The 23,783-nt window shown below is 43.6% G+C and overlaps 1 protein-coding gene across 1 annotated transcript in view; it reads right to left on the reverse strand.

Annotated features, from left to right (window-relative positions):
• Positions 1 to 23,783, reverse strand: part of LOC104371442 (vasoactive intestinal polypeptide receptor) — a 119,885-nt gene that overhangs the window by 13,578 nt on the left and 82,524 nt on the right. Inside the window, exons 5-7 of the mRNA XM_086614830.1 lie at positions 22,055 to 22,155; positions 19,842 to 19,974; positions 1,970 to 2,123 (exon numbers count right to left, since the gene is read on the reverse strand). Of these exons, the coding sequence (XP_086470956.1) occupies positions 1,970 to 2,123; positions 19,842 to 19,974; positions 22,055 to 22,155 (388 nt within the window). The remainder of the gene's footprint in view (positions 1 to 1,969; positions 2,124 to 19,841; positions 19,975 to 22,054; positions 22,156 to 23,783) is intronic.

A 23,783-nucleotide genomic window follows, 5' to 3' on the forward strand; every position in this document is an offset into this window, starting at 1 on the left:
CTGTTGCAGTGCCTACAAAAAAACTTCCAATGACGAAATGCAAGGAATAGGAATCACTTTAGACATCTACAGGGTGGACACCTGTATCTAAGCCAGTCACCACAGGCTCTTTAGCATCAATAGGGAGAAGTATGTACTTCTAACGCACAGATCATCTGAGCTACTTTAGAGATTTGCTTTAGGACAAGAAATATGCCCTTGGACTCCCTTAACTGTATTGCCTGGATCTCCACTGACTATAAAGGGAGCCTGGAGTCATAAGTTCACATGTTGATGTCTGTAGTTGGCCAGATGAACCTGTCTATGCTCCTCACTCCTTGATCTTCTGACTGACTAGGGTGGTCTTGTTCCATCCTTGCAGTGCCTCTTTCCTCTGTCTCTTGTCTTTGATTGGGTTTAGATTGGAAATACTCCAGGAAGGACACGTTGCTTTATTCTGCGTTAGTCACAGCACTGCATATTGTTTATTCCCAGTGATTTCCAAGTACAATGGTAATAAAACCAGTAAGAACTGTAATGAGTGCGTCCAAATGATTAATTCCTGCATGGTGCATTTCAGATCCATCACTGATGCTCTTGCAAACAATGGATGACTGAAAGGCCAAAAGAGCCTTCAAGCACCTGTCATTTTCCTGAATTGCCCTTCCTTACCCTCAGAATACATCACGAGCACAAGAGATTTCCTTTGATTTAAAATCATTAGTGTCATACGTTTTTCTTTAAAACCAGCCCGCTCTACTGGGCTGAAAGAAAGGGTACCTGTGCACAAGGCGGGTTTTTAAGAAGCTCTGACCTGATTAACTGCATCTGAAACAAGGTCTGCTAACATCATCTCTTCTTCTGCTTACTGCATGAAGAACTGTCTCTCTTCTGCAGAGTGAACCCAAGCGTAACTCCTGTCACTTTCGATGGAAGTTACTCTACGGCTAACTGATCAAATCCCGAGTCCAGGCATACCCCCGTACATGACACAGTTTTATTTTTTCTTTTGTTTTCAAAATTCTTCCCCGCTCTAATTACTCCTCAGTTTCTGCTATCGAGAGCATGCAATAGAAAGCCATTTTGCTTACTTACACAAAAAGCTAAATGGCTTAAAAGAGAAAAGAGAGCTCTGTTTCCTCTTTGGAGAAAGAAGAGAAGTTGATCTGGTAGGATTAACTCGCGTAAGTTAGCAATTCAGCTCTGAGTTACTTTGTGAAGAGTTTAATTCTGTCTTCCTTGGCATTTTCTCATTTTATTTTATAATTTTATTTTATTATTTTGTTTTATTTTATTTTATTTTATTTTATTTTATTTTATTTTATTTTATTTTATTTTATTTATTTTATTTTATTTTATTTTATTTTATTTTATTTTATTTTATTTTATTTTATATTTCATTTCATTTCATTTCATTTCATTTCATTTATGTTACGTGTTTGAGACTAAATTCACATTAAAGTTGGATAAATCACAAATTCAGTAACCAGAAGGTGATCAGCATTAGCACCCAGGCGATGGGACCTCAGGATAGCTAGCTGGCCTGAATTCAGTAAGACAAGGAGAGAGTGATGGACTGCAGTGTCTCATGCAGTCCAGGAGTCCTGCTTCTCTGGGATCCATCCTTACAATTTAAGGTCAGTGCACGATATCAACTTTGGGATGCCAGTCAGGATCAAAGGACTAAATGGCTATAAAGGTGATGAGGAGTTTCAAGCCTACGGTCCTTAAAGACACTGAGGTGCTCAACTATCAATTAACTTAGTGCAAACTAAGCTCTTAAATACCTTTGAAGATTTAGGCTAATGCTGTTGAATTCCTCTGGCCATCACTTGATCTTGCTCCCGGTTGCACTAACAATCCTTGGCAGCAAGGTAACATGCATACTGCATTTCTGCCCTGTCCGAGCCCCCAGGTTTGTGGATTAAATTGCTGTTAAAAATGCCTGTCGGGATCACCCCTTGGTGTTCAGTTTTGAGAAGATGCGTACCCCAGCCGATCAAGATGTACCACCAAAAGTACTTCCTCTCTGAAAAGAAGGAGATGACCAGCAGGGTGTGAAGATACAACCCCTCCACCAGGAGCCAGAAGAAGTTGGCCATGACGCAGTACTGGAAGAAAACCATCATAGCTTTGCAGCCTACCTGAAAGAGAAGAAACGAACAGTGATGAACTGCAGCATGTTTCCATGGTAAACACACCGAATTACCAGTAAACCTTGCTCTCCGTGTGTCTTTGGGATTGCTTTTTGCAGCACCGGAAGCCCTTAAGGAATGAGCTCTACTGTAAACGCCCAAACTCCTACCAAGCTCGCTTAAGGTGGACGTTTGACATATGTCAACCTCTGCGTGGAGAACGTAGCGTGCATCCTGGAGAAAGCCATCCATCAGGTCTGGATGTCATTTGACTATGTGAGCCTGGAGATGCACTCAAGCTTGGAAACCCTGTTGAGCAGTGACAAACTGATACGTTGGACCATGATTCCTACCAGCATGGTGCTGCTCTCTGTAGGTTTCAGATGTACATCTGTGGGGAGTTGGCTCAGTGGCAGACTGGATGCCAGAAGGTCCTGCCCTTATGTGCGGTCACCAGCCTCTCTGCTCTGCCAGGCACGGGTTCATGGGGCTGAGCTGTGAAGGTGAAGCAAACCATGGCACTGGTTCAGAAGAACCCCCCAAAAAGGTGCTACTTTGAACTGAGACCAACTCAGTGACTGGTTTATGGTGCAGCCAACAAACACTTGGCTCAGCATGATGGAAGTGATCTGCACTGGAAAGTAAACAAGAACGGATGAGAATTTCTTATGCTATTTTTGGTGCTAAAGTCAGCATCTTGAGGAACGACACTCTGAGTGACTTGGGCATCATTGTCCCCTCCATCATTCTCAGTAGGGCTGCCTGCTAGTATTACCTGGCTCCCTAAATCCAAAAAAATGAAGCCTCTGACTTGAATAAACTGATTCCTCAGGATTAAAAAGTAAAAAATAAAAAAATCTGTGTTAACTAGCCCTTGAAAGCAAAGCCCAGCTGTAATCACTCCACAGCCTGGTAGATACTGCAAAAACTGAAGGAGTTTGAGACACAGGGGTTTGAAGGAAGCCAAGTCTACGAAGAATTGTCAATACTCAGGGAAAGAAGGACTGAGATCCATATTTTTAAAATAAAGAAAAGGAAAAGAAGGAGAAGCAGGGTGAACACTAATGAGCATGGACAGATTTGATTGCATTGGAAGGGAAGAGATTTGAAAAGGGAAGGAGGATTGTTTTTCTTCAGGAAATGAATAATTAAACACAGTAACTTGCTGTGTGAAGATTTCTCTGCAGCACAGGTAATGGGAACAGTCATCTTAGAAAAGAAAAAAAAAAGATAAATTTCTTTCTGCCACTTTGGTACCAAACCCACTGCCAAACACCTGAAGGTAGAAATCAGCTGCCCAAAGAAGTATGTGGGCCCTGGCCATTGCCCCACCGTGTGATGCATCCAGGTCCAGCTGCAGCTTTACGGGAGCTCACTGGTTGCATCATGGCACACATCCACGTTGTCTAAGCATTGATTTGGCAATACCCACCTTGCCTTCAGTGAGTCTGCTTAGGTAATACCCTGTACTTATTGGGGCAGGGGCACAAGAAGCTGGCTGCTAGCACTCTCTGGCCAGCAGCTCTCCCCTGGTGCTCTGCACGTGCAATGTGTTGAATTTAGAGCAATAATTGATTTGCACCAGTGACAAGCTCACCCTTCCCCCCCACGCTCCCCTCTCCTGCTGAAAACAGTTGCTATGAAACACACCGGTTTAAAAGAGAAGTGTGGAAAGTGTTTTCTCGATGCCACTTGCTTTGGAGAGGGACTTGTCCCCACTGATGGCTCAAAATTAATTCAACCCTCCCCTAGCACCCACCAGTATGTCACACGGGGGACCCTCACGGGCTCCTGCTAATCAATTTATTTGCACATCAGCTCCCTCCTGCGAGGCAGATGGCTTAAGCAGAGACTCGCTGCAGGGTGGCGATGGGGGAAGGTGGAGGCAGAGCAGGCACTTGACTCCCAGGGAGGGAAGGTGACACAGAGCTGAGCTGACAAGGGCTGGGGACGCAGCAGAGTCCTCCCTATGCTCTGTGTTTCTCCCTGCTATTGTTTGCACGTGGCTGTGAGACACTGGCACACCTCATTTCTTCTGCCCAAAGCCTGAGCGCCTGCTTGGTGCGTCCGCAGCCAGTGGGGGTTTGCTGGTGTGAGCGTGCTCAGCCCTACTGGGGCCACTGAATTCTTTTATGGCTTCACTCTATCAGCATTTGTCCCTAATTCAGCAGCTCCCAGGTGAGACACAAGGTTTAAGGGAGCAGACTGGCTGTGTCTTCACACGCTCTCCAAACATGGATTTGCTTTGGGCATTGAACATGGGGGAATCCTTTCTGGACGGTTGCACTGAAGCTATGACACAGGCATGAGGCTGGAGCATGTCACAAAGAACTGCAATACTTTACGGGACTGGGAAAGGCAGGTCACAAAACCCATGATTTCTGCCTAACTGAGGCTCTCAGGCAGGGATCCCCAGCCTGAATTTGCAGAGCTACTACTATCAGAGAGAGGAATCTGCATTGAACTCAGGCTGCACCAGCAGAAACCCCAGATCTGGGGGCCTGAATCCATCATCTCTTCTCCCACTATTTGCAACCATTGCTTTTATGGCAGTCTCTGGCCCCACCTCCTTCCCCAATGTGGTGGTGGCTCGTTACAGCCCTCAGGTGGATCATGCACATGGGCAGTAGCTGGGTTTTGGCAACTTCTTCTCTCAGGGACCTGTAGCAGATCAATTCTGAGGGATATTGGGTTATTTGAGCAGTTGCTACCACCCCAGGTCTTTTTTGCTTTACCTGGAGAAGAGATAGTTGAATGCATCATTTTGGGCAGACAGCAATGATGTATTGCACCCTGGGATTCCCTGTGACACAGGGATGTCCTGCACTGGGACAGATTTGGATACCCTGCCCTGTCCTAAAGATTAACTCATGGTACTTTCTCACTGCCTGGGCTTCTCGCCTCTGTTGCCTAAGTAAGGTTAAACCACACCAGATATTTCTAATAGAGACACAGTTTTACTGTTGGCTGCTATGGTGTGTTCTTCCACTGAATCCTCTTTGACAGCCAACTCAGCAACATGTTTGGAAAATAGCCCTTCCTGGCTTTTGAGAGATCTTATTACATGCAGCACTTGGCAATGGGTCTCTACCTTCCCGATTGATCAGGTTCAGCTTCAGAACGGCTGCTATAATGCCTGGAAAGAAAATCCACATTTATATAAGGTGCTTTACCCTTTAGATGACACTAGGCAGAGATGAGCTATTACATCTCACAGAAGACTTTTTTCATAAAGAGCAGACCTCACGATGTGTCAGTGTTGAAAGATGAATTCAGGCCATGTTTAGAAAAGACATTTTCAGCAGGAAAAGCAGCATTACAGCACCACTTTTTCTATTCTCTCTCCTTCCACTATCACGTTCACAAGAGCCTACTTCCCTGTCTTTCTTCAGGGATCTTGCCCTGCTCACGTCCACGTGAGATGCAGCAGTAAGGTGGTCTTCCTTGGCTTTGCAGATGGTACATCTACCCAAGTGGCTCCTCTCTGCTTCCCCTCTTTGAGATTGCATTAGACATGGGCCATTTGCTTTTCCCATGAAGGTCCCCTCCCTCTCCACACGTGCTGCTGGTAACTAACCACTGAGATGGATTCTGCCTCCAGCCAATGAGGGGTGGAAACCTCTTTGACCCAAACAAACACTTTTGTGCTTCTCTATAAATTCTTCCTAGTCAATAAGAAAATTTAATCTTGATTATTGTAGAAATTTACTTGAGAATGAGATGAGGCATGCCTTGGACTTATGATATGGGCCAATCCTTCCTTGCCTCAGTGCCCCCAACCATCTATGCTGTAGGCATCTACGTTTAGGACTGTTTAATCTGAAATGAAGATACTGCACAAGATTCAGCTGCTTAAAAATAAACTGCAAGTGTGATTTTAGGCACTGCCCTGTCAGGTGTTGTGTTGAGCTTCCAGCTGTTGGTCCAGAAGGATGGGGATTTCCTGTGCAGATTTTTGGGATATTCTCAGGCATTTTAAGAGGTATGAGATGGCCATGGTCAGCCTGTCCTTTATGGAGAATCCTTGCTGAGCTAGCAAGACAGGAAAAAAAAAGTACATATTGCATTGTACTACTGTCTTAAAAGGCTGGTTTCCTCAAATGTAGACAAGTATTTGAAATAATTTCTATTGTTTTGTACTTTAGATAGATATTCATACTTGTACAAAGCGGATGCAAAATACTGACCTGCTGGTCATGGAGTGTTTAGCACTCCCTGAACACGATGTGAATGTCTACCTTCTGGACAGGAATCAGGACTATGGCTCTCAAAGAAACGACTTCATTTCAAAATGAGGGGCATTTATTGCCCTCTGAGATAGAGCTGCCCTCAGCATACACCTATTTATTGCCTAACAAGGCAATAGAGAAGGCAGAAGACACCACATTTGCTTTGAAAGAGAAGGGGGCTTCCTGCAGTCAGTTTAGGGCAAATATTTAATGAGCTGTTGATACTTAGGAATGTACATTGTCACGTGCTCATGTACTATGGCTGCTGTGAAAAACACAGACCATTTCGTCTGATCTTAGGAAGAATGCACTCAAGACACAACCGGATTTTCTGAGAAAGAGGTAAAGAGAAGAGACAAAAGGGTGAGAAAAACAAGACTGAGCAATGACCCTACCAGGTTTCTGCCCTGTGCCTAGTACCACTTTACACTTTCAAATAACGTTTGCCCTGAGAAAAACATCTTTCTCATAAAACTGACGTAGTGACCAGCTGACCACCTAGAAGAATGCAGCTCAGATGCTGGAGGCAGTAATTAACTCAGAGCTGAATCTGTCATTGCATTAAATACACATATGTTGTACTCCTCAGTGATAATAACTCTGCTAGACACATCCCTCCTCATTAAAAACCTCTAAGGATTGTCAGTCTTGACCAGCCACTGAATTTCTCTTATCTGAAAATTCTCACTGTTAATTCTCACTGAATTAACTCTACAAAAAACAAACAAACAAACAAACAAAAATGTCAGAAACACTGCAGTGCACCAGAGAGCATCACTGAACTAACACAAGTGTCCCCTGTCATCTTTATTGGAGATACGGTGTGTTTTAGGTTTAGGACTTGGGTCAAAGAAGGATTTAGATTAAAGAATCATAGAATCATAGAATGGTTTGTGTTGGAAGGGACCTCAAAGATCATCCAGTTCCAACCCCCCTGCCATGGGCTCCTCCACTACACCAGGTTGCTCAACACCTCATCCTAGATGGCCTTGAACACTTTCAGGGATGGGGCATCCACAACTTCTCTGGGCAACCTGTTCCAGTGCCTCACCACCCTCAGAGTGAAGAATTTCTTCCTTATATCTGATCTAAATATATAAGCTTATATAAGCTTAGTCAGGGGAGATTCAGGTTGGATGTTAGGAAGTATTTCTTCTCTGAAAGGGTTGTCAGCCACTGGAATAAGCTGCCCAGGGAGGTGGTTGAGTCCCCATCCCTGGATGTGTTTAAGAAAAGGGTGGATGAACTACTTAAGGATATGGTTTAATGGGAGATTAAGGACGGTTGGACTCGATGATCTCTAAGGTCTTTTCCAACCTAGAAATCTATGAAATCTATGAAATAAATCTCACCTCTTTCAGTTTAAAGCCATTGCCCCTTGTCCTATCACTATATACCGTTGCAAAAAGTCCCTCTCCATATAAAGAGGCACCACCTGAGTCACCATAGCTGGTCTGGGAATACATTGTGAGTGGAGAGTCTGCCTGAGTCTCATCGCCCTGATCACGGGCATCCGCATCAGGAGACCCGACCTGTCCCTCCTCGTGTATGACCTCTCCTGTACACGGATGCAAACCCTGTGCAGACCTTGCATTCCCTCCTCATACTCTCAAACTCTGTACACCTCTTCCTGCGGTGTGGGAGGTTTGTGTCAGGGCACCAGGACATATTTAAGTCAGCTTAAAGATATATTTAAGACATCACATGCAATACTGGGCAATGCTGCAGCTCCCGGCATTATTTATGAAGTTGGAACAGTGCCTGCAGCCCAGTCCCCAGTGCCCTTGGCAGAAGCAGATTCACCTCGATCAATCATGAAACCTGGAGGTCTCAAATCCCCTTTAAAGTACTCCGATCCTTTTACCCGGGTTACCACCACTGATGCAGGAAGAAGAGATTTAAACAGAGATTTCTATAGGCCTCTTCAGCAGAAGACAGATGAAAACTCATTTTCTCAGTGACAGATTTATCCAGCGCTTTCCTTCTAATGTTGCCCAGAAGATATGACCTATCTGGAAGGCAAGTTGTTGAGTAACTCATACTGAACTTGCCCACAGTAACAGCTGCTCTTCTCCTTAGCCTGGTCAAAGAGGCTTCCTTGATCTTATTTAAAAGCTTTTTACAGATCCCACTCCTGAGCCTGTTGCTGAGGCACACCTGGAAGGTGGGGTAACACCGAACAAGTGCTGTCTCCCTTGGAGATGCTGAAATAAGGATATTCAGGCACAGGGATTGACCTAACCCTACATTTCCATAATTATAGTGCAATTTTAGACACTCATCTCATAACCATAACTAAATTCAGGAGTCTCAGTCTTGAGCTGATTCTCACCCCACATGCCTAAATCAGATTGAATCCCATCCCAGCTCTTCTTCTGTTGAAGAAGCCCACCTTAGCCAAAGTACAATGTAATCTGTAATGATGATGCCATAATGAAATAATTGCTTTGCTTTTAAGATCACACGGTATGATTAATTCCCCATCTCACTATCACGACACTGGAATTCATACAACTGACAAATTCCCAATAATTTTATAACCTAAATATTGTACAGCACTGTCCATAGCTCTGCGTTCTCCATTAATTTCTGTGCATGTTGAGTGGAGATGTCAGGATAGACTTAGTTTCCAAATACATGTTTGCTTTTCATGGGATACTTCTCTCTGCTTTTAGTTTTATTTTACAAGGTCAAATACTCACTGAGAAAAAAAAAAAAAAATGATGAGAGGAGTGGATATACTGTACTGGCCTAGGTATCACTGCCTCTGTTAAGAAAGGAAGGGTGAAGATGTTCAATGAACTTTGCCTAGGATGATGTTGCCCAAGCCAGTATTGTTTACTGGAAATAAAAAGAAAACTTCTCTCATCCACTCAAGTGGGGATTTTTGTTTCAAACAGAGGCTAGAGCAGACTTCTTTTACAAGTCACTTTCACAGACAGAAGTAAGGTGGTTTTTCAGTAGTGACTGTCAATCCTGGCTTGGACCTTTCCTGAGGACATGGACAAGATATAATGTTGTATCTTTATAGTCTCAGGCTATCTCTTGTCTCAGTCCCATGCTCAAGGCTACTGCTTTTTACACATTATCTTTCCACTACTTAGTTGGCTTTGACAGAAGAGCTGAAAAACTAGCCACATCGATGCTCCTGCAAGAGAAACTGCAGTAGAGAAGACATTTCCAGCAGTTGACTTGGCAAACTGAAAATGTGAATACCAATTCGTTAACTCAGCCTTCTGCTACTGTGCCTAGTCTTCTGCAGAGACAACTTGGCTGCACAAGGTAATGGTCTGATCTTACAGAGGTGAATGGCAAAGTCCCTGTCGACTTCAACAGGGCTTCATGCTGGAGGCCTAATTTGCAGAAATTCGGCATGATGTCAATGGAAATTGTCGATAGAAATAAAACAGCTTCTTACTGGGTGATTCTGTTCCTCCAAAAAAAAAGCCCTTAGGTCAGACCAATTTGCTGAACCACAAAAAAAAAAGAAAAGGAAAAGAAAAAGAAAAAGTGTTAACTTACCCTTAACACACTCAACCTCTTGTGTAACAACAGAAAAAACAAATTAAAAACAAACAAACAAGACTGCCTGGCAAAAAGCCATCACTTTCATTTCTTCCCTCATTTTAATTGCAGTTGTAGACTAGACTCAAAAAGGTTAGCGATAAAAAAGCCCCACCAGGTTTATGTTCTACCACGGAAGTGAGCCGAGATCTATTCAAACAAGAAATCTCCTAAATCAAATGGGTGCCTTTGACTCCTTCCTTCCTTCCCTATCATGGAACCTGACAAGCAAGTAATTCCAAATGATAAATTGCGACACTAGTGGGTGGCTCTGCAAATTTTCCTGGAAGATGCATGGAAATGTTGGGTGTTGAGAACTTAATGCTATTTATGAATAAAGAAATTTGATTAAAGAAATTATTAAAATGCCATCTTGATGGAAACAAAGCGGCTTACGATTGAGGCACGTAGCCTTCAGTTTGAGAGAGCCTAAGTTGTCAAGTTCGAAGCCTTGGTTAAAGTAACTTCTCATCTATCAGGAATTATAACAAGTCCTTCATGGAAATAATAATCTTATGTCTTGACAACGGACCCTTCAGCTGCTTCTGCTGCCCTTGGCGGCTTCAACTCTAAGTCAATCCTACAAAAAGTACAGCCGATAGAGCAACGTAACTGAATTGATGGTCACCATCTATCTCAAGCACAGGGATAAGAGGCCTCAAACACACATTTTCCCTGTTAACATGCTGCTCTGCATCAATGGTGCCGCAGAAGCATTATGCAAGAGTGCTCTTAAGCCTTGGCAATAGCAAATTAATTCAATTTATCTGAACCCGCCTTCCTCTGAGGTCACAACACCTTATATTTTCATGCGCCCATCGTTGCCTAAGAGCACACACTGGAATATTTACTCCATGTCAGCTGTCACCGGGCAATTTATTAAGCCATTATAACCTGGATTTGTGTCTGAGCTTGTTGATTTGTTCCTGCTTTCATAAAGCAGAAATGCTATTTCTAAGACTGATGAGCTGTGCTGTACAGCCAGACACATGCACACACACGATAAGTCTTGCCTGCTCCCATCAAGACTGTGGAAGGACGGAGACATTGGGAAGAAGCTATTGGACTCAATCTCCATCTCTCTTTCCTATGCCACCACTTGCACCAAGGCTGGGCGACTACCAAACCTAGATAAAGTATTACTTATCTGGTTAGAGTATTATTCCTCTAGCAACAGCTCAATCCATATAGACCCCAAAGTACCATGAGGCAACCTTGGCCTTTTTTTGTGCTTTCACCTCTTTAATGCCAGCTGAGAGACAGTTGAAAATGGCATTTAAAAATCTGTCTCTGCTAATACGGAAGTCACAGGAGACAAGCTCTGTTTTATGTGCTTGCAACACAGCAAGGCACGGCAGGGTCAGATCCTGCACTTGCACAAACTATTAAAATAAATGGAGCTGTACCAGTTTACACCAACAAAAACTGCGGTCCACATGACTGCACTTCATGCCTTGCCCACTTCCCACCCAGGCTTCCTCAAATACAACGCTATCTGTTGAATTCAGCAGGAAGCTCTTGTGTCTGCTTTTCCTGGCGTAAGAAGCAAGTTTAAGCCCCATGACTGTGATCCTCAAGGCTATCTAAGCATTTCTCTTCCGCTGATTTTAACAGGGGTTATGTAACTCTCAGTCTTTGAGGGACTTGGCCTTTCGATTTCGCCCCTTAGGAATACTCATTTGATTTTTGGGGGCAGTCCTGTGAGTATTTCTAAGCTGGTGATGAGCTCTAGCTGGTCTAGCCTCTGAGTCAGATGACTCAGAGTTGAGTTTAGATGTAAAAATAGAATTATCTTGGTAAACGGGGTAACTGTCCCTATTTCGTGATCATCAATCACAGAATAACAGCACTTCTGAACACACCTTCAGTAAAAAGGCAAGTCAACCACAAGGCAGCAACTAAAGAGAGAAGGTGACCCAAGTTTAATAATGCCCTTCCTTGCACTTATCACATTTTCTCTCATTATTGGCAATACTGCGTTGCTTTAAGGTTCCAGCCCATGACTGGAGCACCTCTGTGTCAGGCATGATAGAGCCACTTACACAAAGAAAGTTCCCACTCCAGAGCTCTTCCACAGTCTAACTTTCTGGCAGGACTCCTGGGTTATTTCCAGGAGCAAAAGAGAAGGCAAGAGGATAACTCATCCAAGCAAAACTGTTTAAAACCATGTTAGAGCTTGGTCTCCATGGTCTAGACCCTCTCAAAGTTTGCCTTATAGGAACAGTCCAAGGAGCAGAAGGGGCATAACCCAGAATCTGATACTTTCTCCTTGAAGGAATGGATCACTTCATCCATCCTTTGTGGGCCTGGCCTGCGGCCAACCACCAGGGAGGAAGCCAAGCAAGAGCTCACACCAAGCTCTCCTGCTGTTGCTTCCCATCAATTTTGTTGTGGGACCAGCTGGTGAATATGTTTCTCTTCTGGGGAGGGATGCCCGCGTTGGCTGACTTATAGCTGAAATTCAGACCCTTCCTGCTGCTTCTCTCACCTTCTACTGCTAACCCCATTTCTTTAAAGTACATTCCCAATCCCATGGCACAGACCTTCCTCACTCGATAGCCTGGCATGCCTCCAGCACCACACACCAAATGCCCAGCTTCATTCCCTGCTTCTGCTCATTGCCTCTCTGTCTTGAAATGATGTTTCACCTTTAGCTTCTCTGACACTCAAGGATTCCTTCATGCTCCATCACTGCACATTCCTTTCTTCTCAAACTCAGACCTGAAGACCAGGTTTCCTTCTTCTCCCACATCCTTTTAGCAGAGATTCAGCTGTCAACACCATAACCCTTCTTCCCAATCCCTTTTATTCTTTACTTGATACTGCCAGCTGTGACTGTGGTTGGGTCCCTGTGAAGGGTATGGTGCAGCAAGCAAGGCTTCAAGTGTTGCAGCCATAAACCGCTGTCTCACCAATACAGGAGGAAGCTACTGTTTGCCATCGGCTCCACAGTAATTACCCACGTTCAGGCCCTCTCCCCGTGGCATGAATGAGATGACCTAGGTCTACTTCATAAATTTCAGTGAGGGCTTAGGCAGGTAGAGGCGTCTTCTGTCCTAGAAGACATGATGAGATAACACGTTCCTGGATGGGGTATCTCCGGATAATTTAAAAATCCAATCAATAACACTAAAACAGTCTAGGTGGATGGCTAGTCCATCTCCCATGCTCATGGCTGCTACTGGCCATGGGCAGTTACATACCAAACCTCTTATTTATAGCTCCTCAGTACTTCACAAGCCCTTCATTCACTAAGCTTGCTGCTAAATCCTTAATTTTGTTTTTTTTTTTAAAGCATACTAGAGGCATTATTTTTTATTTTTGGGTAATATTTTCACCATTAGGGCCTCTGTTAATTAAGGAATGTAGCTGTAGCCTCTTTGTCTCTTCTTCTCTCCCCAACTCGTCTCCATTTTTTGGTCCTTTCTAGAAGTGTCTCAACACCTTTGGTGAAGTGAATTTTTAAGTCCTGGAATGTGACTTGAAAGAGAATTGGCAAACATACAATGCCTCCATTGCTTCCCCCTGCTTTCTTTCTGTTGCTTTTTTTATTTCTTCGTATCATTTACAGGAGCTTTCTCTAGGGTTTGTTCTTTTTTTTCTTTCCCATCTGTCATTTGTTTTCTGTAAAACTTCAGACTGTAGCAGTGAACAGCAGATATAGAGGTATCAGTAGATACGGAGATAATATTCTACAAAAGTTGTTTTGCAGATGCAAATCTCTTCATCTAACCTGAAGGTAAAAATTGAGACCAAGGAGATGGGTGTCTTAAGTCTGTGTTGCAACAGCAACATCATAGAGATCTTCAGCAGAATGCTAAGTAGAAACCAATTTTATCAAAAAGCTCAGGAAGAAGAACTGAAGTCAGTCCATTGCAATGCCCACCTCCTGAAGCCAACAGAAACCATTTGGCTGGGCTTCACAGGAATTTGTGGACAGGGTGAGGTGGTTCAGGCCAGACATGAATGGAAAAGCACAGTGAGAAACTTCTACTTCACATGAGCAGTGATTTTTCCTTTGCTCCTTGGCATGAAAACCAAATGAGGCTGCTACCTATTAGGTGGGAAGAGCAAGGGTGTCTTTCATTTCACATAGCTGAGCAAAACAAGGTGGACCTCATTTCACATAGGGCCTCATTTCCATGGCAAGACAGACTATAATGCACTTCTTTATCTCAGGCAGCACCTTTGCGCCTGGATAGTCCCATTGAACTCAGCAGATGAGGTGCAATTCTGGAGCAATGGGCTGAGCTAGTCAAAAAGTGTCAGCTGATGTATTTACACATTTTGGGGACTGAACCAACTTCAATTAAAGTCAAGGGAAAGACTCACATTGTCTTCAGACAGAGTTCTGCCAGGTTCTTCCCCTAAGCTAGTCAGCCAAAGTTCAACAGATGCCCTTCTGTGCTGCTAAGAGCTCACCCTCCTTTGTGTGGGTGGGAGTAGACATCTTTCCCAGAGGACATAACCCAACAGAAGGGCTGAGTCTCTACTATTAGATTCATTTTTACACAAGTGCATAAAAAGGCTTACACTCTTCCACCTTTCCAATAGCCTGCATATCAGGGCAGTCCCACATGAGGCAGAGAATATGGATCTGAGTAGCCTCAGATGGAGGTCTGCTGGAAAAGAAAATCTATCTGCCTTCAACTTCCATATATAAAGTTCATTTAGGGGCCTGTAGCTGTTATCAATTTGGCCTGAGGAAGCTCATGTGAAAAAACCTGATTTTTCACACTGAAAATATGAGATAGATGTATATGTTCACAATTGCTAAAAGCCCCACTCTCCCTTGCAAAGAATAATTTTTTGCTGGAATTTGATTGTCTTACTGGAATGCAAAAGGAAGAAGATAAATTATCTAGTCTCCCTCGGCTGAATCCTCAGCAAAGGCAATTTGCAGAGCTCAGAAAAAGTCAGCATGAATTCAATCTGTAGAACCTGATATTTGTTTATATCAAACCGTTGGCTTCTTTGTCTTCAGTGAGGCTGGAAATGTAAGTGGTTCATCATTGTGCTATCCAGACATTAGAGTAATGAAAGTGTATCAAAACCTATCCATAAATCCACAAAAAATCAAATGAAACGACAATTAAAGTGTTCAGTTCCATCTTTCTACCAGGTTGTCTGTTTTGGCCACTGTGCTTGACAGGGTGTTCTCCAGAGAGAGAAGGAAGGAGGAAGACAAAGCATGGGAATGCCAAGATGGAAGGTCAGTAGGCCTAAGAAAGCTAATGCAAAAAACTAAAACTTGTAAGGAGGCCTCTTGAGTCTGGTGATGAAAAAAGCCAGAAGAATGCAGGAAAACACAGGCTGGAAAGTGGCACAATCTTTCATGCAGTGTGAGTAATTGTTGGATGCAATGAAATCACGAGTGGTGAGTTTTCCACCCAGAAATGACCGTTACTGAGACTGAACATATTCTGAAAGAATCAAGACAAATAGTTATTGAAGAAGTTGGAGCAGGTGATTTCACAGACCCCTCTGAGCCTGATCATCTCCAGAGCTGAGTGCTTAGAGCCCAGATTGACTAACACACTTGAGTATGTGCCTATTTGAAGCAATTTAAGCCAACAGGATGATTCACTTACACATAATTACAGGTACACGTTAGGACTGGAAGACATGACAGAGAGAGAGAGAGAGAGAGAAAGTGGTTTTGGTCTACTAATGACTGTTGGTACCTTGGGCAATATGCTGTCTGTATACGTGGCCATCAGACTCTTCTGCTCTTTCTACCCCTCTAGAAAATTCAATGTCCCAGGCAGCCTTTGTTTCCCACTGGAAAACCCCACAGTGGGCTTTTGGAGGGCCAGCCTTCTCTGAAGGTCAGCCTACATGCTTCTACGCGAGCCAAGGGATTCCCATTGCGCCTGAAAACAAGTCTAACTGATTTGGGCAGCTGGAGAGAGGAGAAGGCATGAGGGACGTTTGTAAAGCTACTGCTGCTGAGTTTCCTTGGTGTGGGACAAAGGGCTTGGGCCATCTTGTGCAGGTCCTGGGATCAATGATCATTTAAGCCTGCTACATTTACTTAAGAAAACAACCCTTGCTTGTCAACTCAGTTTTTGCCCCTTGAAAATAGGATAAATTTTTTACCCAAACATCAAGGCTTTTCTTTCCCCCAAAGGTGGATTTATCAAGAAAGGAGTAAGGAATTCAAGGAGGCTACAGGTGCTACACATCATTCTGTAAACTCCCAGTGCATGGTGCATGTTTTGGCTCACGGTGATGCTCTTCACATGTATTTTGGCCGCGTTGGCCGTGAAATGCTTATTGCCACATTCTCTCCGTGGCCCATACAAACGCTCAATAAACTCAATTTTTTAGGGTGTTCACGTTGAACTCAATGGTAACCCAAAACTATTTGAGTTTAAAATGCCATAGAGTTCACACCATAACTGAGGTTTCCCACACTAGGCAAAATGAACTAAAAATGCTGTTGCAGCAAAGCCAACGAACAATTTTTTTCAATTACATACACACCTACATGTAGTGGAGCTCCTACTTGACTGGAGTATTGACACACGTTGGTGGAGAGCTTAAAATATTTTTGTGTGGCTGGTGCATAAAATAACATTTTCAGTCTTCTTACTGCGACAGGTAATGCCAAATTCAGGAATGTGGTCCCTTCATCAGGAACACTGGGAGAGGTTTGTGTTTGTTTGGATTTTATAGCCCTGAATCCGTTCTGGAAGCAGGGATGCCTTTATCCCTTTTTCCTCAAAGGAGCTAAGTGCAGTACTTTCTCTTCTAATAAAACACCGTTATTGCTTTGGTTTTGCCCTCTTCTAAAACAGCAGAGTGGTGAGAGCATTCAGTAAATTGAACTGTTTGTTCAAATTTCTCCTCAGACTGAACGAGCTCAAGGCCATATCTAGCCATTATACACAAAACCTTCAGTAAATTGTATATTGGGGTATAAAAACTAGTAGCCAGGTCTCCCAAGTCAAAACTTTATCCTGCAAGTTCAAAGCACAAACAAAGCAATTATTTAACTTCAGTTAACCTGACTCAGCCAAACCCTCATAAACACAACGGATTTTATAAATATTTCTGCAAAAAGGTGAATATTAAGAGAGGCATTTTGACTGCATTTCACGGAGGTATTTTTTTTCCCTGTGACCTGAAAGGTTGTCCAAAATGCTGGGTCAAGACAAGTGCAGATTTTGCAAGGGGTAACCCATTCACCCTGAGCTGGCATTTAACATGAAAACCCTTTGATGGGGAGAACCACACACAATGGTGGTAGCCATGGGTCTGCCTGAGAGCACGCTGGCTTCCAGGAGCTGCCAATTCTGCAGGACAAAGTCCTATATTTATACACAGAAGTGTTTCTGGATGGAGGGCTGAAGCAGACACTTCTCCCACAGCTTTCTGCGGTCGTGCCTCAGGCACGACCCAGTGCAAACTACCACAGGGGTGAGAGGTTAGTTCAAACTCCACGGCTCACTGGGTTCTTGGCTACTCTGCCAACTGGCAGTTATCTGTGGCAGCAGGCACCGGGCAATTGTTCCTTCCAGTTTATGTGTCATTCTAACCATCCGTGGATCTTCACAAGAAAACCCCGTGGCTGAAGAATACAGATTCCAGTGAACCACAGAGGGGAAAAAACTCCAGCGGGTCACTGCAAGAGGAACACGTCGTGCTGCAGACAGTTCTTGGGGAAAAGCTGGGAGCAGGCTGCTCTTTGATGTCAACTGAGATGTGCTCAAGCAGAAAGGTCATTATAACAGCAGATACAGGACTCGGGGTAAGGATACAGAAAACCCAGAAGGCAAGGAAGAATTTGGGTGGACTGAAGAGAAATGAGAATCTTTTTCTGGTGCTGTATGACATAAAACACCAGGTCCAGAAGGGATCTGCTGGACTGCTGTGCCCAGTCCCCTGCTATTAGCAGCAGGCAGCTCATCTAACATTACAAATTTATTATGGAGGTTCCCTTTTTTTTTTTTTTTGTATGACTCCTGATCATATCTCTTTCTTTCAGTGACTTCAATTTCATAGAATCATTGAATCATAGAATGGTTTGGGTTAGAAGGGACCTCAAAGATCATTCAGTTCCAACCCCCCTGCCATGGGCAGGGACACCCTCCACTACACCAGCTTGCCCAAAGCCTCATCCAACCTGGCCTTGAACACTTCCAGGGATGGGGTAGCCACAACTTCTCTGGGCAACCTGTTGCACTGCCTCACCACCCTCAGAGGGAAAAATTTCTTCCTTATATCCAATCTAAATCTCCCCTCTTTCCGTTTAAATCTATTGCCCCTTGTCCTATCACTACACGCCCTTGTAAAAAGTCTCTCTCCAGTTTTCCTGTAGGCCTCCGTTAAGTACTGGAAGGCTGCAAATTTCCTGCCTAAATTTATTCATAACTAGTGTCCTCTTATGTCAATATGGCCTCTAGACAAACAGCTCTTCTCCCTCCTTAATGTTTGCTCCGGCTGATAACACTGAGTTTGAAAGTGAGAAAAATATCCCAGCTTCTTTATTCCCCTCATTTATCATCCCAGTGGGGATATCTCACAGTTACAGGCAGACAGTGTGGGATACAGGTCCAGATGAAAAATAGACAATGATGTCTACACATAGATTTCCTGCCTAAACTCCTGCAGAGATGTGATCAATGCAATCAGTGGAGCCCAGAGAGCCATCCAAATGCAGGTGCCTTCTTCAAAGGGAGGTGAACAGCTCTCCACACTCCAGTGAGTATATTAATTAGAGCTCGACTGACTATGGTTGCAGTTCCCACACATAGCTTGTGTATAGGTACTTGCCCTGTAGATAACTAAAGTCATAGAATCATAGAATCATAGAATCATAGAATGGTTAGGGTTGGAAGGGACCTCAAAGATCATCTAGTTCCAACCCCCTTGCCATGGGCAGGGAAACCCTCCACTACATCAGGTTGCCCAAAGCCTCATCCAACCTGGCCTTGAACACTGCCAGGGATGGGGCAGCCACCACTTCTCTGGGCAACCTGTTCCACTGCCTCACCACCCTCAGAGGGAAAAATTTCTTCCTTACATCTAATCTAAATCTCCCCTCTTTCAGTTTAAATCCATTGACCCTTGTCCTATCACTACATGCCCTTGTCAAAAGTCCCTCTCTAGCTTTCCTGTAGGCCCCTTTTAGGTACTGGAAAGCTGCTATAAGATCACCCCGGAGCCTTCTCTTCTCCAGGCTGAACAGCCCCAACTCTCTCAGCCTGTCTCCAGAGCAGAGGTGCTCCAGCTCTCGGATCATCTTCGTGGCCCTCCTCTGGACCCACTCCAGTAGCTCCATGTCCTTCTTGTGTTGGGGACTCCAGAGCTGAACGCAGTATTCCAGGTGGGGTCTCCCAAGAGCAGAGCAGAGGGGCAGAATCCCCTCCCTCGCCCTGCTGCCCACGCTGCTCTGGATGCAGCCCAGGACACGGTTGGCTTTCTGGGCTGCCAGTGCACAGTGCCAGCTCATGTTGAGCTTCTCACCCACCAGCACTCCCAAGTCCTTTTCCTCAGGGCTGCTCTCCATCCATTCTCCGTCCAGCCTGTACTTGTGCTTGGGAGTTATCTAACTCTGGATCCGACTCCCACTCTCACTGAAGGGGAGAGTTGAATCTCTAAACACAGGACTGCAAGTCTTCCCAAGAAATTATCATGGGACTGGGAGATGGACACAGGATTGACAGGAGCCCCAAAACCTGGAAAAGCCTCAGTTGTGGAGTTGACCTCCCAAGGGACTAGATGCCTATAAACTTTTGACCCTGCTAATTTATTTTATGCCTTTTCCATCCAAATTAAACTGCAGCAATCATGTTTTTGATGCTTTCAAAGGAGACGAAAATTGAAATTTTCCCAAAGTACTGTCTCACATGCATTTGCAAGGTAATTTTTGGTGCATTAAGAGGGGCAGCAGAATAAGGTGGAAACTTCAATGTACACGGCTACTTACTGAACTCACAAAACAGTGTTCAGATTCTCCACTTTCAAATAGGATGACATCTTTTATGAAGACTGCGATGGCTCTCATTATGAAGGACATGAAGAGGTGCATATGAATATAATTTCGAGTACAGTGTAGTTTTCTGTTGGGAAGAGATGAAACAACATTTCTGAATAGCGAGGCTTCTCAAAAACATTATTTATCTATTTACATGTTTCTTCTGCCAAGATATAGACTTACAACTAAGCATTAGAAACCCTGAGACAGACTATGTTCTGATGTAAATCACTGCAAATCCACTTAAGCCTTTTTAGAGCCACGAAAGATGTGGCAATCCATACATCTGCAGCAGTGTTGCCGCATTTCCAATTCTCAGGAAAAAAGGTCAAAATAGAGAACGACAGAAAACAGGCCCATCACACTGCTCTCCACTGGAAAAGAAATGTTTTTAACTAAGCAAACTGTGCTCATGATAAAGGTCTGTTTTCTGCAGAACGTTTGTACTGCAAGAATTCTATTCAAAGTGAAATGTTTCCTCAGGAAGAGAAATAAATTCTTAGCAGCTGCTGCCAAAATTAACACATATTGTTATTATTCCTGGAGCAATACAAATCATATTTTCACTTAGAAAGGACTAGTTATTAATGACATTGAGAACACCAGGGTTTTTCTGTCCCTTCTCCACGAATACATTAAAGGTGAATTTTGATCAAGTAGGTCTTTTTTTCAAGCAAAACTTTACATCAGCTGAAGTGAAAGGCCTAATACTCTGCAAATGGGGACTTTGTACAGTCATCAGAACCACAACAGACTTCACTCAGCAACATGATCAAATCACCACCTCTTAATGAGTCACTGTGCATTGGCAGAGTTGATGCTCTTAATCTCTGACGACGGCAAGATAATGTGACTGAGCGGAGTCCTCTGTACTTGCAGGTGAAGGCAAGTCAAGTTATGCTGCTTCCCACAAATGAAGCGCGTGAACCCTGGCAGTTTCACCAGCTTGGCTGCCACCTTGTACCTTGCTGAGATGAGACAATTCACATGTGTGCCTGATTCACTCTTCCTTTGTAAGAAGAGTGGAGAGAGCACGTGTGCTGAGAAGTGCAAAGCTCTTGGTGGGTGAGGCCAGTCTTGGTATAAGTGTGAGAGTTATTCCAGAATGTATACTGTTTCCTACAGCTTTCTTTGGGGATGATGTCTGGACCAGGCTGTCATAAATCAGACAACCACATAATGCATTTCAGGGAAGCCACTGGAGAGTGGCATGAGGAGACAGAATCAGATTTAGGAAGTTTCTCCATCTCATGGAGGTCTGCTTTTTGCTGTTGTCCCTATACACAAACAAGATTATAATAGAAGCATAGAATCATAGAATGGTTTGGGTTGGAAGGGACTTCAAAGATCATCTAGTTCCAACCCTCCTGCCATGGGCAGGGAAACCCTCCACTACACCAGGTTGCCCAAAGCCTCATCCAATCTGGCCTTGAACACTTCCAGGGATGGGGCATCCACAACTTCTCTACCTTATATGCAGATTTTTTCATTGAAGGCACCCAAACTTAGATGCCTGAATCTATTATAAACAATAGAGACTGAGGATTAATTCATTTGCTGCAATCTAGGCATCTAATGCTATTTGATGTGCTGTAGCATATCTGCCCATCATTCCATAAGGGCTTGGGTTTCTTGAAGGTCCTGCATCACATCTGTTAACCTTGTGGACATCTCAGAGGCTCCAGTATGTTGAAAATGGCTCTGGGTGTCTATGTCTTGCCATAGAGCTATAGCAGGAAGTGTTTCTGAAATAGACTTTGGGAGTTTGTTTTGGGGTGTGATTTACCTGTATCATTTTGAATATCTACTTTAGTTGAAATGCATCATTTTGTAGTATCCATATATACCATACTGACCAGGTCTCTGTGGACTATAATAAAATTATGAGATAATGGGCTCTAATACAGAGATCCATCACGTAACAATCTACATTTAGTGAGACGAATCTCACTTAAATAATTGAATTGGGGTTATAACTCTCACTCAAAGGCCACAAACCACATACCAGAAAACAGTGGCACCAAAAGACGGAGGAACTCTCCTCCCCTGTCCAACTGAGTCTTTACAGAAGTCTTTTGCATCCACCTCATAGCCTATAACTTAAAACAACCACTGTGTCCTTTGAGTCATTCCCTTACCTATGCCATTTTTGCTCGTGGTCTTACCTGAAGAGACATAGAATGATCATAGCAGCTGTGAGAGCAATGAGCGATAAGGTATGTCCAATGGTGTAGCCGGTCTTGACTGTGCCATAGAACGCTGTTTGCTAATGTGGAGGAAAGAAACAAAACAGGTCTTTCAAAGGGCTGCCAACATGCATTCCTAAATACACCATCACTGAGCTTTTACTGACTTTCTCGGTGAGACAAGGAAATCATCCTACTCCATTCTCTCAAAAAACCTCCAACTCCTCCACCCTTTAATATCACATCCAGTAGAGTACATGACTCAACCAGTATGAATAAGAAGAACGTGTCTGGATCACTCCAAAACCAGGTTACAGTCACACGAGGGAAAAGTTCAAGCAGGAAAGAGTCTGATTTGACACTTGCAGAGACAGCTACATGGCTATAATCTTGTGGAACAAGAATGACTAATGTTCAGTTAAACAGCGCACTGACACATCCGCTCTCAGGTGGTGAGTATGATGAGCTTCATCTTATTAAGAAAGTTTAAGGATAGTACTGGTCTGGAAATTGGTTTGCTTTTGTTGAAGCTAGATATTGTGCTTCCACAAGTGAAAACTTAAAATGTTCTCACTGAAATCACAGATATGTTAATTCAGAAATATATGTTAAGTTGGAAATGAGTTAATGGCTTTTCTCTTTGACAGCACACAGAGGGAATCTCTGAGCGTGGAGCACCACAGGACTTAAATCCAACAGGGAATCTTGGTCTAAATAAAACAGGGAAGTAAGTCAACAAAACTCCAGCTCTCCTAAGACTCTCTAGCAACCCTCTAAATCAATATATTTTGATTTTCAGCTTAAAAAAAGGACAAAAGATCAGTTGGTATTTGGACGTTTGTTTTATCAACGAAAAATCCAAGTTTTTATGGGTATATAAGTCAGTTTGTGGAAGATCTTATTTTTCCAACTCTTGCTTGACTCTCCTGTGGCTTCCTTACCCCCATTTTCTATTAAAAACAAAAAAAACCAAAACCAAACCCCAAAACCACAAAGAGCAGTTTAGACAGAAAATCTAAACCCAACCTTGTTTGGGAAAACACTTTTTAATAACAGCAAGGCTTGACATTTTTATACGTTATTTTCATAGGCCTTGACAAGTACTACATGTGTTACAGAACCAAAGAGGCTGCAATGAGTAGTAATCCTCTAGCATTTGCACAAGCCAGCTTGGAGGGGTGTTAAAACAAGACAGAGTTTGCAGTTACACTGGTCGTATCTATATTGCTTCTTAGACCACAGATCTCAGAGATGGCTGAAAGCACAGTGTCTTTACAGCCCTGTGAATCCACATCACTAAGAGCTTTGGGTCAGCAACTCTGAATACATAACTCATAGCAAGGGTTTCAGGCCAATGTGTCCACCTGATCTCACCCACATGATGCCAAGAGGCTGCTATGGTGATGGAGTCACCCAGTGTGTTATGGTCACACCTAAGACTTGCTCATCTGCACTGCATGGGGGGACTTGCACTGCAGTAAGGAACAGCAGAGGTTCCATCTTTCTACCCCACTGTCCTGCAGATCCCATCCAAACCTAACTACAGTCTTCCTTCTAGTCTTGTTAGAGTTTGGGCTCAGACCCCTGTCCCAAAGGCAGCTGAGACTCTTCCAATAAAACTAGTCAACTTCCTTCGTGTTGATTTCATCTTTCTTTCCTTATTTGGTTTCTTTCTTGTTCGCACCAGAGCAGAAGTGTTGCAAGAAAG

This window comes from Tauraco erythrolophus, chromosome 7, assembly GCF_009769465.1.
Source record: "Tauraco erythrolophus isolate bTauEry1 chromosome 7, bTauEry1.pri, whole genome shotgun sequence".
In the NCBI taxonomy this organism is placed as follows: domain Eukaryota; kingdom Metazoa; phylum Chordata; class Aves; order Musophagiformes; family Musophagidae; genus Tauraco; species Tauraco erythrolophus.